The sequence below is a fragment of the Volvox carteri genome, assembly GCF_000143455.1.
Source record: "Volvox carteri f. nagariensis unplaced genomic scaffold VOLCAscaffold_28, whole genome shotgun sequence".
Classification (NCBI taxonomy): Eukaryota; Viridiplantae; Chlorophyta; class Chlorophyceae; order Chlamydomonadales; family Volvocaceae; genus Volvox; species Volvox carteri.
Window position 1 is genome coordinate 699,237 of NW_003307571.1, and position 13,747 is coordinate 712,983.

General features: G+C 52.7%; 2 protein-coding genes across 2 annotated transcripts; one reads left to right on the top strand and one right to left on the bottom strand.

Moving 5' to 3' along the window:
• Positions 1-719: 719 nt before the first annotated feature.
• VOLCADRAFT_105406 (uncharacterized protein) lies at positions 720-3,966 on the bottom strand (the record flags this gene model as incomplete). Its single annotated transcript, XM_002952227.1, has 5 exons — positions 720-860; positions 2,495-2,567; positions 2,794-2,924; positions 3,136-3,398; positions 3,948-3,966. The coding sequence occupies 5 exons, from the start codon at positions 3,964-3,966 to the stop codon at positions 720-722; spliced, it is 627 nt and encodes a 208-aa protein (XP_002952273.1).
• Positions 3,967-4,491: 525 nt separating this feature from the next.
• On the top strand, positions 4,492-12,388 carry VOLCADRAFT_92848 (uncharacterized protein; the record flags this gene model as incomplete). The annotated part of the gene is made up of 14 exons (XM_002952143.1): positions 4,492-4,879; positions 5,111-5,212; positions 5,558-5,670; positions 6,107-6,169; positions 6,409-6,455; positions 6,833-7,042; positions 7,713-7,794; positions 7,964-8,071; positions 8,533-8,621; positions 8,968-9,017; positions 9,507-9,676; positions 9,910-9,949; positions 11,516-11,742; positions 12,221-12,388. 14 exons carry the CDS (start codon positions 4,492-4,494, stop codon positions 12,386-12,388), a joined length of 1,857 nt encoding a protein of 618 aa, XP_002952189.1.
• Positions 12,389-13,747: the final 1,359 nt, after the last annotated feature.

A 13,747-nucleotide genomic window follows, 5' to 3' on the forward strand; every position in this document is an offset into this window, starting at 1 on the left:
ACCTTAAGGTCCTTAATTGTCTATAACAGCCCATTCTGGGTGCCAGGGAGTAGACATGGGGTTTGTGGGTCAAACCCCCGCATACACCACAATACGCTTCAATTTCTCGAAGCGAAGTAGAGTGTAGAGATAGGCAAGTACGTATTGCGAAGGGGAGCTGCCGTGGTGCGTGGAAGCAGGGCGCATGCATGCATGTGCCGGACCACAGTACGGCAGGGGACGCCAAGCTCCTATTTGGGTCGTACGGGGGCATTGGTTCCCTAACTGCCGTTGTTTTGACTATTACCAAGACGTGTGTCCCGCTGCTGGGACAGTGTCCTCTAGTTTCTCCCTTCCCACCGGTCAGTATCTTTATAATTATCCTTTGTCATTGGTCTAATCTTGGAGTACCCGTCTATGTTCCTTTCCTTGTCAATCGTCTGTGCCTCGTCGTATCCCCCACACACCCAGGGCAATCCCGGGGGTTGCCACAATGCAGCGGTCCCTGGCTTTTGTCGCTGCTGGCCTCGGGTGGGTCGCCCGGGCTGCTTAGCTACTGTAACGCAACATGGCAGGACTGAGCAGTACCACGTATGTGCGCGCATGTACTAGCCGGCACTACCCCTATAGGTAGGTTGTGAATATTGTCAACAAGGCTAATGGGTGGCGGCGTCAAAAGACCATGGTCTGGTCTGTTGACACGGTGTCCCGATCCGGAACTTTAATTGCTGTAATATACACTAGGGTTTGGCACTACTGGTAACGCGCGACCATTGCCCCCGGGAAATCCCGGGATACCCGTTAGGGTCAAAACCCTTTCCGATGGTGAAAGGTATTGTGCCCCTAGTTGATGAACGGCGGTGACCTGGGATATAGTTAACCTGTGAGCCGACCAGGAATGGAATGGAGTTGGGCCGCTGTCGACCCGGCAGATTCCGTTGGATGCTGGGGGTGGGTGCGGAACCTGAGCGATCCACTGAGAAGTTGACTAGGGTGACTGGACGAGGGTGCCCCGAAATACCGGGGAAGGCAGGGGAAGGCAGGGTAGCTGCCACGGGCGAAGAAGCCCCTGTTTCACACATCATACCGGAGCTATCAGTCAAACAAGGGCCCGCTTCTGCAAATCGAATTAAGAGCTTTCCTTGAAAGTTGCCGTTTTGCGTCAATCGCGAGGACGCCTACCTCCAGAACATAACGTTGTTCCCCTCAACTTTTGTTTTGGGCGGTGACTGAGGGGTAGCCGATGGTAGCCGGCCGCGATGCCTGGGACCACACCACGGGGGAGCCCTTTGTTCCACCCGTGCTTTGCTTCCTGACCGTTTTGAGGTTCAGGGGGGGTTCTGCGACTAAGAGTCCTAAAACGTCAAGGAGCAACCCCCCTGGCGCTAAGCCGTGCTCCGCTACTGCCGTCAATGCTACCGCCGAGCGCCGCCACAACCATGATACAACTTATGACCAATCGCCGCCACCCTTGGGACGTGAAGCCAAATACAGAGGACGATGCAGTCCATCTGATCTGTCCTAAAACCATTCCTTACTAGACTGTTCTTTTGAAAGTACAGCGACACATGTACACCACGTCCAGTACGGCATGAACTCTTTCTGGACGACACCGAGTACCAACGAGGCCGGGCGCCGGTAGCGGGGGGAAAAGACGAACCACGAACGAGTGAAGCTACGGTAGCGGGGGGAGCTCTCCGTTGGATTGCGGCGCTGTATGAAGCTGCTTCCTCGGCCCTTGACATCGCACCCTCATTCACATCATTCGCCTTGGGTGTATGTTAAAATGACGAACTGTGGACCAAAACACGCAAATCAAGCAGCAGCTTACGCGCACAATCTACGCGCCAGAGCCGTCTAGTAACATCGCCAGCTGTACCAAGATGGAACAATAAGCCGAGATAGCCAAGGCAAACCAGCCGTTCATGTATTGTTGTTGCTGTCGCTGCCGCAGCTGCGGCGGAATTAGAACCTCAGGCCTCGAATATCAGAAAGGACAGATATCTCCTTGCGCAAAGTAATGAGGTTCGCAGGGATGAGGACAAACGCAGGTCCCCCAACTGGAGGGAGGCCCCCCGACAAAAGGCTTTGGTCCCCTCTACATGCCGCGCGCGAGCCATCCTGCCATAGCTGGCAATCCCGTGCTTAACCCCCTCTTAATCGACCTCACACCGAGCATCGATCCTCTGACACACCGCACATCCAAAGGCCCCGTGTCAAAGATATCGATACCGCCAAACGACCCGGGAAAGGAAAGATGAAGGCTTCGTCAAAATTGCAACAAGATTGCAACATCTTGTGTAACATTTTGTTATCCTAGTTCGAACCCTACACTACACGCTACAAACCCTACACAATGTTACAAACAAGTTGAACACACCGAGGTACAACACGCCCTAACGCCACCCGTGTATGGGCGACATGGGTCATCGTGCCTTCCGTTTCCACCTAGGCAACGCGCATACGTGCGCGCTTACGTAAGGAACGCGACAGCGTCCCTTAGAATTGTGCCCACCTGGGAAACCACAATCCCGGCTCTGAGCTCTGAGCCCCAACACGCCGGCAGCTTGCGTTTACAGCACACTTCCCTGGGACGTGATCATGAGCGCAACGCGCAGGAGTCCTTGCCACCCGCTCAAAAGGCATGGTGCACGACACGGAAAATGCTCAAACAAGCCAACCACGTCAGCCGCTTTTCCGTCCGCAAAACGATCCCTATGCATTGCCGCATGGGATATGCAACGGGCGACATGCTGACGGATTTATGGCTGCTTCACAATCACCACGGGGACCTTGCTGTGGTGAGAGACGTACTGCGACACGGAGCCCATGAAAAACTCCGCGACCGGTCCCTTGTTGTGGCTGCCCATGAGAATGCACGTGGCCTTAAGCTCGTCAGCCTTCATGCAGATGACGTGCCCAACGCTGTTCGTGTCGACTTCGGACTGGATGTGTCAAGGTAGTGAACACCAAAATGAAAGCAACAGTCATACGAAAATGGGCAGTATGTCCAAGGTATGGTGCATTTTCTTCACAGCATTTGTGACAAACAGAGTTAAAACGATCACGCTTTCGCTTCGACACGTGGCGCGTGGTTCAACAACCCGTGGCCGACTGCGTTCGCAAAAACCAGCCAAGGTAAACTAGGCTACGTACCTTGATGATGTGGACAATTGGTGTTGTTTGAATGCTTTCTGGAAGCCGCGCAAGAAAGCGCTTCACGATGAAGGCTTCAGCTTTCTGCACCGCCTTCTCATATGCTTCCCGATTGATCTGAGGAGTGAAATCGACAGCAGGTACGCCAAGTGTTGCTGCAAAAGTGAGCCGCGATATCACGTTTAAGAGATGTACTTCATCGCCGTCTCGGTAAAAGTTGTTAATAATCCAGTCCCAGCTCTTCTGCGAGTCATCTGTATCATCTACAGGAAAAAGGAGGACTCGAGGCATAGCTACAGAGTGGAGATGCTTAGTCGGGTTCAAGATAACGAAGTGCTGAGGCTCTGTTTCATGCAACGCACTGCTTCTCAAATCAGTAGAGTGGAAGGCACAAAGGAAACATAATAGTGTTTCAACCCACAAGTGTTTCGTCCCAAGCTCTCTGATACGATAACAGGTGCTCTTAACTGTACGATGACGGTTGGATCGCCCAGCACGCAGCCGATGTCACCTTAGACCATTCGTGTGCCCTCTTCGGCCAGTTTAAATATTAAGTTTCTTTTCATCTTTCTTTTGATGGGGCTGTTTCGGCTGTTCAGTGCCAGCCCATCGGCTAGAGCATCAAGGCCTAAGGATCTTGACAATTGTAGCGAAAGCGTCCCTAAAGCCCTAGCCGTTCCAGGCGAGCTCCGCGGTCCTATCGCCTTTATCAATTTCGCCATCACATTCCGATGTGCCCTTTAATTCTGGGGCTGCGGAGTGAATTCGGCCAGCTGCCTTCAGGCCGTCGGAGCTCGCGGATGCACACCCACCTGATCTCGTTTCTCTCATTTGTTTTCTCTCATTTGTTTGGACCAAGGATCCGATTCAAGGTGCAACTCGCAGAACTAGTATTTGAAACTGCTTCTATTACTGACAGAAGGGAAGAGACAGCCGCTGTTTGCCGGACCATGTGTGTAGTGGAGCAGACGAGAGCTCAGGGGATGGGGGACAGGAGGACCAGGAAGACCATCCACGATTTTTGAGGCACTGGTTGCTAACACTCTTAGAAGGTGCACTAGGAGAGCGCCATTCTGCACGGGTAGTGGAACTGTGTTCACAAGACAGTTCAGGCAGGAACATTCGTGGTGCCCGGTTCCAGGTAAGCTTCCTAAAGCCGTGACAATCAAAGGGCGACACGCAGTAGGTAAGCGTATAGGGGAGGGCTGTAAGCCGTGAGGGAGGTGGCTATAAGCCCGTTTGGAAGGACAGCCGTCAGATCCGATTTAACGGTAACAACGCATAATCTTTTGCATTACACCTCGGTTGTATATTTTGAGAATGTAAGAAAATTCTACTACGAATTTTCAACTTGCAATGCCGGTCGTTTGTCTTTCCTCACGGTTAACGACGGTTCGCTGGCAACATTCAATTTTAGTATGCGCATCGCCACCAATAAGACGTTGCAACCATATATGTAGACAACAATTACTATATGACGTCCGTCGTTGCCAACGGACAACATCATGGAGCACCTCGTCTGTTGGTGCTGCCTCGGTCCAGCAAACCTCGTCTGTGGACACCAGTTTAGAAACTACTTACATAAGAGATGCGTTCGATCCAGAGGTCCTGGCAACAGCTGCGGGTGTGCAGCGATTGGTGCAATGCGGTCCGACGCCGTTAGGCCGAGGCCTTGTGGCTCCGCGCTTGTTGGAGCGTCAGGTTATTGTGTCTGTGCCTCTCCAAAATACCCTGGTCATTACTGGTGAGTCCTATCAGACCTCACACTCAGCCTTTAGGCGATGCGGCCCCCGGGTCACAAGCGCACATCGGCGCAGGGGGGTCCTCCATTTCACAGAGGATTATTTTACATGGTGTTTTTCTCTGTTATACGTGCTAGTTGCACTTTGCTAATAGTTTGCAGCTCATAGTAGTTGCTGCCACAACTGCTGCTGCTGCTACAACTGCCATTTGGGGCATTACCCCCCCCCCCCAGATGATCCTCTAAGTGGCATCAGCATCTTCGGGGACCGCGGACAGGAGCTCTGGCAGCAACACCATGGACAGTTACCGGAGCAGTTGCTAGACTTCCTAACAAGTAAATACGTAACTATTGGCAACCGCGACAGCGGCTCTCAGTCGCAAATCAAGCCTCCCTAGACGCCTGGCCGCCTTCTGTCGTACTAGTCCATGGCGCGATGGTGACAATGCCGTTCAATTGACCCCCTGCTGTGTTATTAATCCCCAGCAAGCAGCTAATAAGATCACAAAGGATATTACATAAAATTTCGATGTTGTCGCACCGCGTATGTCAAAAACGGGTTGGCGGTTTTATGGAATTGTGGATTAGTTAGCGGTTGAGATGATGGTTGCGATGGCGGTTGGGGTTTCTTTCCTAGTCCTAAGTTGGAGCGAACACCACCCACTGCCGGGTGGTTCGCAGGTGACGCCCGTTGGGATGTACGGATGACCGCATGGCTGCTGTGGGTGGCTTCGGAGCTTCCGGACAGTCCGGTTTGGGGGCCTTATCTTGCCAGCCTACAACCCGTTGAGGAGGTAAGTGTACGGCAAGGGAAGAGAGAGGCGGCAGGTGGAGAGAAAGAGAGCGCAAGAGAGAGAGAAAAGGGAAAGGTATATTTGGGTTGGCTAATAGAGGTCCCCGCAGGGGGCCGGCAGGGGAACATCGCGGGTGAGGACTCTTGAGAGGGTTACACCGGAAGCTGTTGGTTTGTTGGTTTGTTGGTTAATGGCTACTCGGCTCCTACTCGGCAGCCACCTGGGGGGGCCCCCGAGCGCTGCGCAAAGTCGGTCGCAGAGCCTTCCTTTCCCAGCCCGTGCACATCCGCACAATTATTTACGAACGAAAACCGCTGGAGATGTACGACAGTACGAGTCTTTACGGACAAGATCCACGAGGTGCTGTTTGTGAGCACCCTGTAGTAAGGCCCATGTAAAGTACGGATAGCGGGAATCACCCACCGCCACGTCGCAGGTGACCTGCTTGCTCAATTACGGACCGGATATCGCCAAGGAGTTGCAGTTCAAGGAGCTCGTGGTAAGGTGACCGATCTGGACTGTACAGCATGGATTGCCGTACTCTGTACGGCTTTGAAGTACAGCGCAAGGTTTACGATTTCGCCCCACGCAAGAGAGTATCCTGAAGGCCGCGAGCATGTTATTGTGCCGCCGTACATTCGCCGTTACGAAACGAACATCTAACACTCGGTGCCCCAGTGAACACACCGGCGGCAGTACGACACACCGTATAAAGCCATGTCGTACGTTGCCGTACAGGAAGAGGCGAGGGTGCAACACAACTGGGCGCTGAGCGTGCACCGGAAGTAGGTTGACTTAGGGTTTTAGGGGGTTTAGGGTTTTAGTCTATGGTGCTGTGCCGCGTCTTGGGTGTGCAGGCTGCTGGTTTGACAAGCGCACCATGGGTAGGGGCGGCACGGCATTCTATTCAACAGTAATGTACGGCACACCACTGTACGGCGTGTTCACTCCCCAACCGAATACAGACACGCTTCAAAACCTCCAGTACGCCCTTGCTTTTTACCATTACGTTCATCCACGAAGCTAACGCCGGGCAAATCAGTTATTGCAAACTACCTCCTGGAAACTCGAGCCCATCTAACGACGAAGCCCAAAACCGCCGCCGCCCAAAGCCTGAAAACCCGAACCCACGTTCAAAACAACATCCCCAAACACGCTGCAGTTACTTCGACGGCGCTCGTGGCGAGCTGCGGCATTTGAAGTTGGCGGCGAAACCCGTGGACACCCAATGGGCCATGTCTATGGTACGAACCCGTACATTCTCCGAGGACGTCAACGGCGAGGGCCTTACCCTGATGGTGCCGTACGCCGACATGGCCAACCACTCTTTCCAATATAACTCAACATTTTGCATGGCGCGCGACAACGAACGGTTAGTAGCTCCGTACTGCTGCTGCTGATGCTGATGCTGATGCTGTTTTGTCCCCCGGATTCTGTCGTTGTCCAGTTGGGTGTTCCAGTGGTGGTTGTGGTGGTGGTGTTAGCTTGTTATTTGATGGACTCGGTTTAGGAAAATTAGTTATTGCTGTGGTATTGCGGACACCCTTGTTGCGGGGCTATGAGCGGGGACCCCCCCCCCTCTCAGCGGTATGGACACTGCAACTCCATAGACTGCCTTGATGTTTGCAAGGCAAGGTAAGGCATCGTCCCCTTTAGTTCCCCTTCGTCTCCCTCACAAGCAGGTAGGTAGGACTCCCTCCCTGTCGCCTCCCTCCCACCTTTTTTAAAACGCCCCCCCGTTTAGCTCCATCCGTTGCTGCTCCCATCGCCTTTTTCGCCTTCCCTTCGCCCTCCACACCTCTTCGCCACGTCGGTAACGCAACGGGGCTTTCCTTCACCTCCGAAACCACGTGGTGTTGGTGACCTCAATCTTTGCTTAGGACTTCAGCCCGTTTCAAACTTTGGAGATGCCGGCAGTTCATCCTTGCAGTTTCCTTGAATATGGTTTTCCCCCTCTTTTAACTTCCTAGCAACAGCCTCCTATTCCTAAGAGTTTGCCTGATGTGTAAATGGGATATGGCGTGCGGGGGATTGACGCGCAGCTTCGAGCTTCGGCTGCTGTCACCCCTGGGCCCCGGCGAAGAGGCCTCCATCTGCTATGGAGAAGACAAACCCAACTTTGAGGTGAGAGAGAGAACTGAGCGCTGAGGCAATATTATACATTCAGCAGCATCACACAGGCACCCCCACACAGAGGAGCCCTACGCAGCAACCCGGGTGACTCGCGCACAGCAACGATTTGCGACGCGACTGGCCACTCGTGCCACTAGCCTGGCCCTCGTGCGCCGTACAGGTCATGCGGGACTACGGATTCGTCGTCCCAGGCAACCCGAATGACAGAATTAAATTGCCAAATCAGGATTCGCTGCCGGAGCTCAACGGGGTGTCGCTGCTCGAGTCGGTAAGATAGTCCTTTTCACCTCCTGCCTTATTTGTATGCAGCAGACCTTTCGTATGAACCATGAACCGGTTTGAAGCCCGCGCATTTGTAAGAACCAGATGACCGCGACAGCCAAATAATTAGCTGTGCGCCTGAGTAATCCCTAAATTTTCCGACAACTGTGTTCGTGCGAGTGCCTTCCCCCGATGTATGTTTTCGGATGTTTTGTTTAAAACTGTCTTCCCCCAAATTTCTGATCCCATTGAAGCCGCATTATTGTATTATTATTACTATAACCGTAAGGGTTCTATGGACTGAATCGTAACTTACTAACACGGATTTGCACGACATCCAAATCTAAATCCGAATCGACCTGTTCTTAATTCGGCTGCATTCAATCCAAGCTTTAATTGATGACCCAGATTCCGACCGAAATCTGATTCGACTTGACTTCCGAGCCGACACTGACCCACGGGTCTCAGGTGGGCCTCAAGGGCGACTGGCGGGAGGGCAACGTCACATACAAGCAGTCCTTGGAAAACGTCTTGGAGCTGGCGTTCATAAGGCGAAGGTAACTGATGGCTGGGAAAGCAGGCGTACGACAGTTTCTCTTGCTTGTTGCTGGTAATTATGTAATGTACGACGCAACTGTCATGCCCTGAAGCTTCATACGCCCACATAAAAAAAGCTGTCTGCAGAGCTATTTCCCATGCGGTGCAAGCAAAGCTGTGATGTCGACAATTCATGCGGTTTTAAAGAAAGCAAGTTAGGTGGATCTGAGTGGATCAGCTTCAGGATTAGGACAAGGCGCGCCATGCATGGGCGGTGCCTCACCCGTTGCCTAAACCAGGAGAGAAGAACCAACCAACAGGGTTTTTCTCAAATTGAATTTCGTCACATGCATGCATACCGCGCAGGAATGCCGTACTGTCAATGAATCTCAGCGACGGCTCCCGGGCGCCAAAGGGTAAGGGGAACGTTGCTCAAGCTTATCTTCCGAGTACGACGCCGTACCTAGTACGGCGCAACTGTATTTGAGAGTATCTTTTTATGTTGTTGCGCCGCAACAGTAGGGCATGAATTAGTACGACGCTGGGCCCCGGCTGTTCTAACGCACGAGAGGGGAGGGTGAGCGCAAAAGATGTTGGGCGGGGCGGGGCGAGGATTTAGGGGTCAAGACGGCGCTTCACCCCTATATCCATTTCCTCTGTTTCCCAAACCCGTGCTGTCACGTACCGCAAACCCACTATCAATATGCAGCACCTGGTTATAGGATTGGACATGTTTTCGAACCCACGTTTTTTTAACCACGTCTTTGTCCATGACGCGTCTACCCGGTAAGGGTGGAGTGCAGGGGGTGGATTGTTCGGCGGCAGAGCGGCAGCCAAGGCCTGGACGGGTAATTCCGGTAGGCCGCCGCCGCAGCCGCTCCAGGGCGGCGCCGGGACCGTTGCAGCGGAGCGTGCCGCCGCGGCTGCCGTACGGCAGTCGTACCAGGCAGCCTTGGATGAGCTTCCTTCCAGCATTGCCCACGACCAGCACTTCCTGGCTTTGTACGAAAGCGGCGGGAAAGAGGAGTTGGGGATGTCAGGGGTGGAGGGTTTGGATGCGGCAGTAGCGGCGGCGGTGCGGTGCCGGCTGGAGCACAAGTTGTTGCTACAGGAGGCCGTACGGGCGTTAGAAATGTACGATACCTGGTTGAATGAGCGGCAACGAATGGGTTGATGCTGAGCGTTCATCATGGCGTGCCCTCGTGTCCTCGAGCGGGAGAAGGGGCTGAGCTTGAGGATGGGAGTGGCGATGTGAGGTATTGCCACGACATTGCGTTACAACCACTCGCCACTCGCCAACTGGTGCAGCAGCGCTGGCAGACGTTGGATGGGTTTTGGACTCGGCTTGGTGAGCGACAAGGCGACATGGTTGACCGCCGGGTGACACACGTGCGTGCGTGCATTGGCGCTTCACGCACTCATGATATATATCGGGACAGACAGGCAGACAGACAGACAAACGGGCAGATACAAAGAACCTTCTCTCTTTGTACAAGCAGATTGTAAGAAGCACGTTTAGAGAGGGATTGGATGAGGATTGGATGTGAACAAACTCAACTCCGTCACTTCTGACTTCTTCCCTGTCGGCTGGTGTTTTTTGCAGGGGATTTGCAGGAAGAGGAAGAGGAACATGTTTCCGGAATCATTACTAAGTAAAGGAGTTCTGGAAATCGGAGGTTCTGGACAGCACGCCGTACATGAACGTCGTGGATTTTGTGTGCGCTGTTTTCCGCAACGCTATACCGTTAAGGCTATCACCTTACGTACGCCTCCATGCGATGCGAGGCCATGCAAACGAATATAGTTGCAACGAAGCAGACGCGCACATATAACGTGGGTGTTACTGAGCAACCGCCGTGTGGCTGTCACTATTTTCCCAGAGACCCAGTGGGGAGCGAAATCCATAGAGAATGTTTGGGAGAATGGTTCCCAACAGCGGAGGCCAGAGGGTATATCTTACACAAAATGATTTTATAACAATACAGCGTTCGTTGTGTATTAAAATTCAGCAAAATCCAGTCGCAAGGCAGTATTTGGCACGGACGTCTCTTTTGCGTGCTTATGTGTCTCCTCCTCCTCTCGACATACAAAATTCATTTCACACTCAATAGTGTACGATAATGTGTACGACAACAAAACTTGACTCTGAACGAGCCCTCTTCAAAGAACAGTAAGCAGCAATTGCTGGCGTTTGCCGCTGCCTGCTGACTGTACGCAAGTGGACATCTTGCAGATGAAAAGCACACAAGAAGCCTAGGAAAATTTTTCTTACACGTCACCAGGTCAAGGTCAACGAGTAGACATAATACATGTTTCACGCAGCAAATGCGAAGCCTTGCATCATATTTCAAACACGGCATCTTCTCATATGTCAGGATTCTCAAACAAACGCAAAAGCGGAATCCAAATCCAATGTTTATGCATGCAGTACGGTACAAGAGCTCAAAAAAGAAACGCACACTTGACGACGAGACACATCTTTGACGACTGCATCCTGAAAGATCTTCAGCACAGCACCTTTTGGTCGTCAAAAGAACGAGACGAAATGGCGCATCGAAGTACTTTCGATGCGACAACCTACAATTGGGCTACAAGACCCTGACCTCGCAGCGAAGGGAGGCAGGACACAACCACACAACAGCAGCGGGAGCACCAACGGCCAACGACGCCACAAGACAGCGAAGCATTTTCGCATTTGAAATTAAAGGAGCGTGCAAGACCCAGAGCAGCATATTGCACACCACCTCAAGAAGGTGACGAACAAAACTCACCTTGCACAAACATTCATAGGGTACATGCGGAACACTGTATATCTGAGAAGGCCGGCCAAAAAAACCTTCACCACCATAACCACCACCATTATTCACCTGTTTGCCCCGTTACAACGCACACACAATTGGTTGATCTGCTGGAGTCCTGGAGAACTTGGAATCGGTCTTCGATAAGCAGCAACACTGCGCACGTGCGCGCATGTGTATATATATCGCAATAGTGCAGAGCAACGTAACGCGATTATGCGCTAAGCGGACCTTCACGCTTTCGTGGCGGCAGAAGATGGCGACATATCAGAGCAATAAAAGAGATTTCGGCGGGCCCAGGGACACGCGTACCCTTAAGTCTCTAGCATGCTCTCTTCGGCAGGTACGATACCCGACCTGCCCGTGGTCGCACATTTCCACGGGCAATTGGAAACAATCCGAACACAGCGCACGACACACATACATATATATGTAGACGCTGAAGACGTTTCAACAACAAAACAACATCAACTGACACAAATTTCAAACTTTCTTTTAGATTTTGGCATCGTGATTATCGCAATCTCCATCAACACAACAACAATAACTAACATCAACAATCGCGCCAGGCCTACAGGCGTACAGACGCGGACACAATACTCGCCACAGACGGGAGGCCATCCAAGGCCTCAACGTACGTAGCAGCAGCAGCAGCAGAACCACCACCATCACCAACAGCAAAGGCATCCGCGATGACAATGCAAAAGCCAGTCTACAGAAGTCCCGAAAGCCATGCATCCCCGCCTTCTCGGGTGCACATCGATCCCGTGCCGAGGCGCTCGGCCTCCTCCTCCCCCTCCAGTCCCGCCGCCGCTCCACAGACAACTGCCGCCGATGACGATGACGGCGGTCGCAGTTCGTGCTCTGAAACCATCATCTTCTCCACACAACTCACTTCGATCCTCACTTTGATCCGCATGCACGCCTCTCCACTCCCCTCTTCCCCGTCAACCTCTTCCTGTCCTCATATCATATTCATGATCAAGTGACATAATAAACATCGGAGCGCATTGCTCGCGATTGCGCGGTCGATCAAGCTGGAGTCATCACATCACATATCCCACCGCTCAAAGGGACACGCGCTCTCTCGAGTCCTGCATCACTTCCCGCGTCGCGTGTTCATCTTCTCCTCCTCCGCTATTAGCCTCAGCTTCAGAATGTGGCATGCGGTTGCCGCCAACCTCACGCGGTGGTTCCACCCGTGAGGTCCACCGGACACAACAAAAGCAGCTAATATCCTTTTCAGGTACTGCCATGCTACTGCGCATATGTTTTCACCCTACGAACATTCAAAACGGCCATGGGTTCTAATCCACATGGCCAGGTAATCAGGAAAATTTGCCATACGTTTCGACAGGCGCTACAAAATGGGCTCGTTAAGACTCGCCCGCGCCTGTAAGAACGGTCACACACCTAGTTATTGTCCTAAAAAAGTATAACCTGGCGGCGAGCGAGCACGCGCGGCACAGGCAAGGGCCCAAGAGCTCCGCGTAAGCGCCCAGGTAGGTGGTAGGGGGCACGCGGGCAAGTAGCCAGCCCTGGAACCGCAATGCGTGTTCGTGCAGCGCATATCTAGGAACGCACAACAGCCACACTTAGGAATACTCCACTAAATGTCACCTCATACTGCCTTACTGCCTAAGGAACGAGAAGAAAGCCCTAAAAACAAATATCGATGTGCTTGTGGATGATAACCCCCCTCAGTATTTATTCGTTATGCTCGGACAACGAGCTGTCTCAATATCAGGCATGCGTTCAGTCAGTAATATCTCCGTTAGGAGCCGCTCTTTTTTCGACTCCACGGCACGCAACACACAAATAGCAGACCATGCTAACCGCCAACGACACTACACTGCCCACACTGTGGGGACTCGAAACTCCTCATCGTCATCGTCTTCCTCGCATGCATCGCTTGTCATTCAAGTCCTCATGGACTCCTGCTGTCATCAGCTCCGACACACGACCTCTCCAGCGCAGCACCTCTCCGACCACACATCGCGACTACTCGCCCACATCCACCTCTCCATCCCTCAGCAGCCAGTCTTCCTCTCCCGCGCAAATCTACTTCCACCCATCCCGAGCACCAGAATAGCTTTTACAATACCACATACCCCCTACCACGTTCCAGCTGCACAGTACCTTAATAATAGTCAGTAAAGACAAAGAATTGCCGATGGATTCTTGGCCTGGCCGTTCGCACGGTGCTGGCTTCCACGGCGTCAAATTCCGAGAGAGCCTGGGAAAGTACTGGGCCCATGGACATGCAACACACCAGTCGCCATCCATCTAGGAGAAGAAGAGTCCAATACCTACATACATACACACACTTGTACCTGTGATAGAAACGA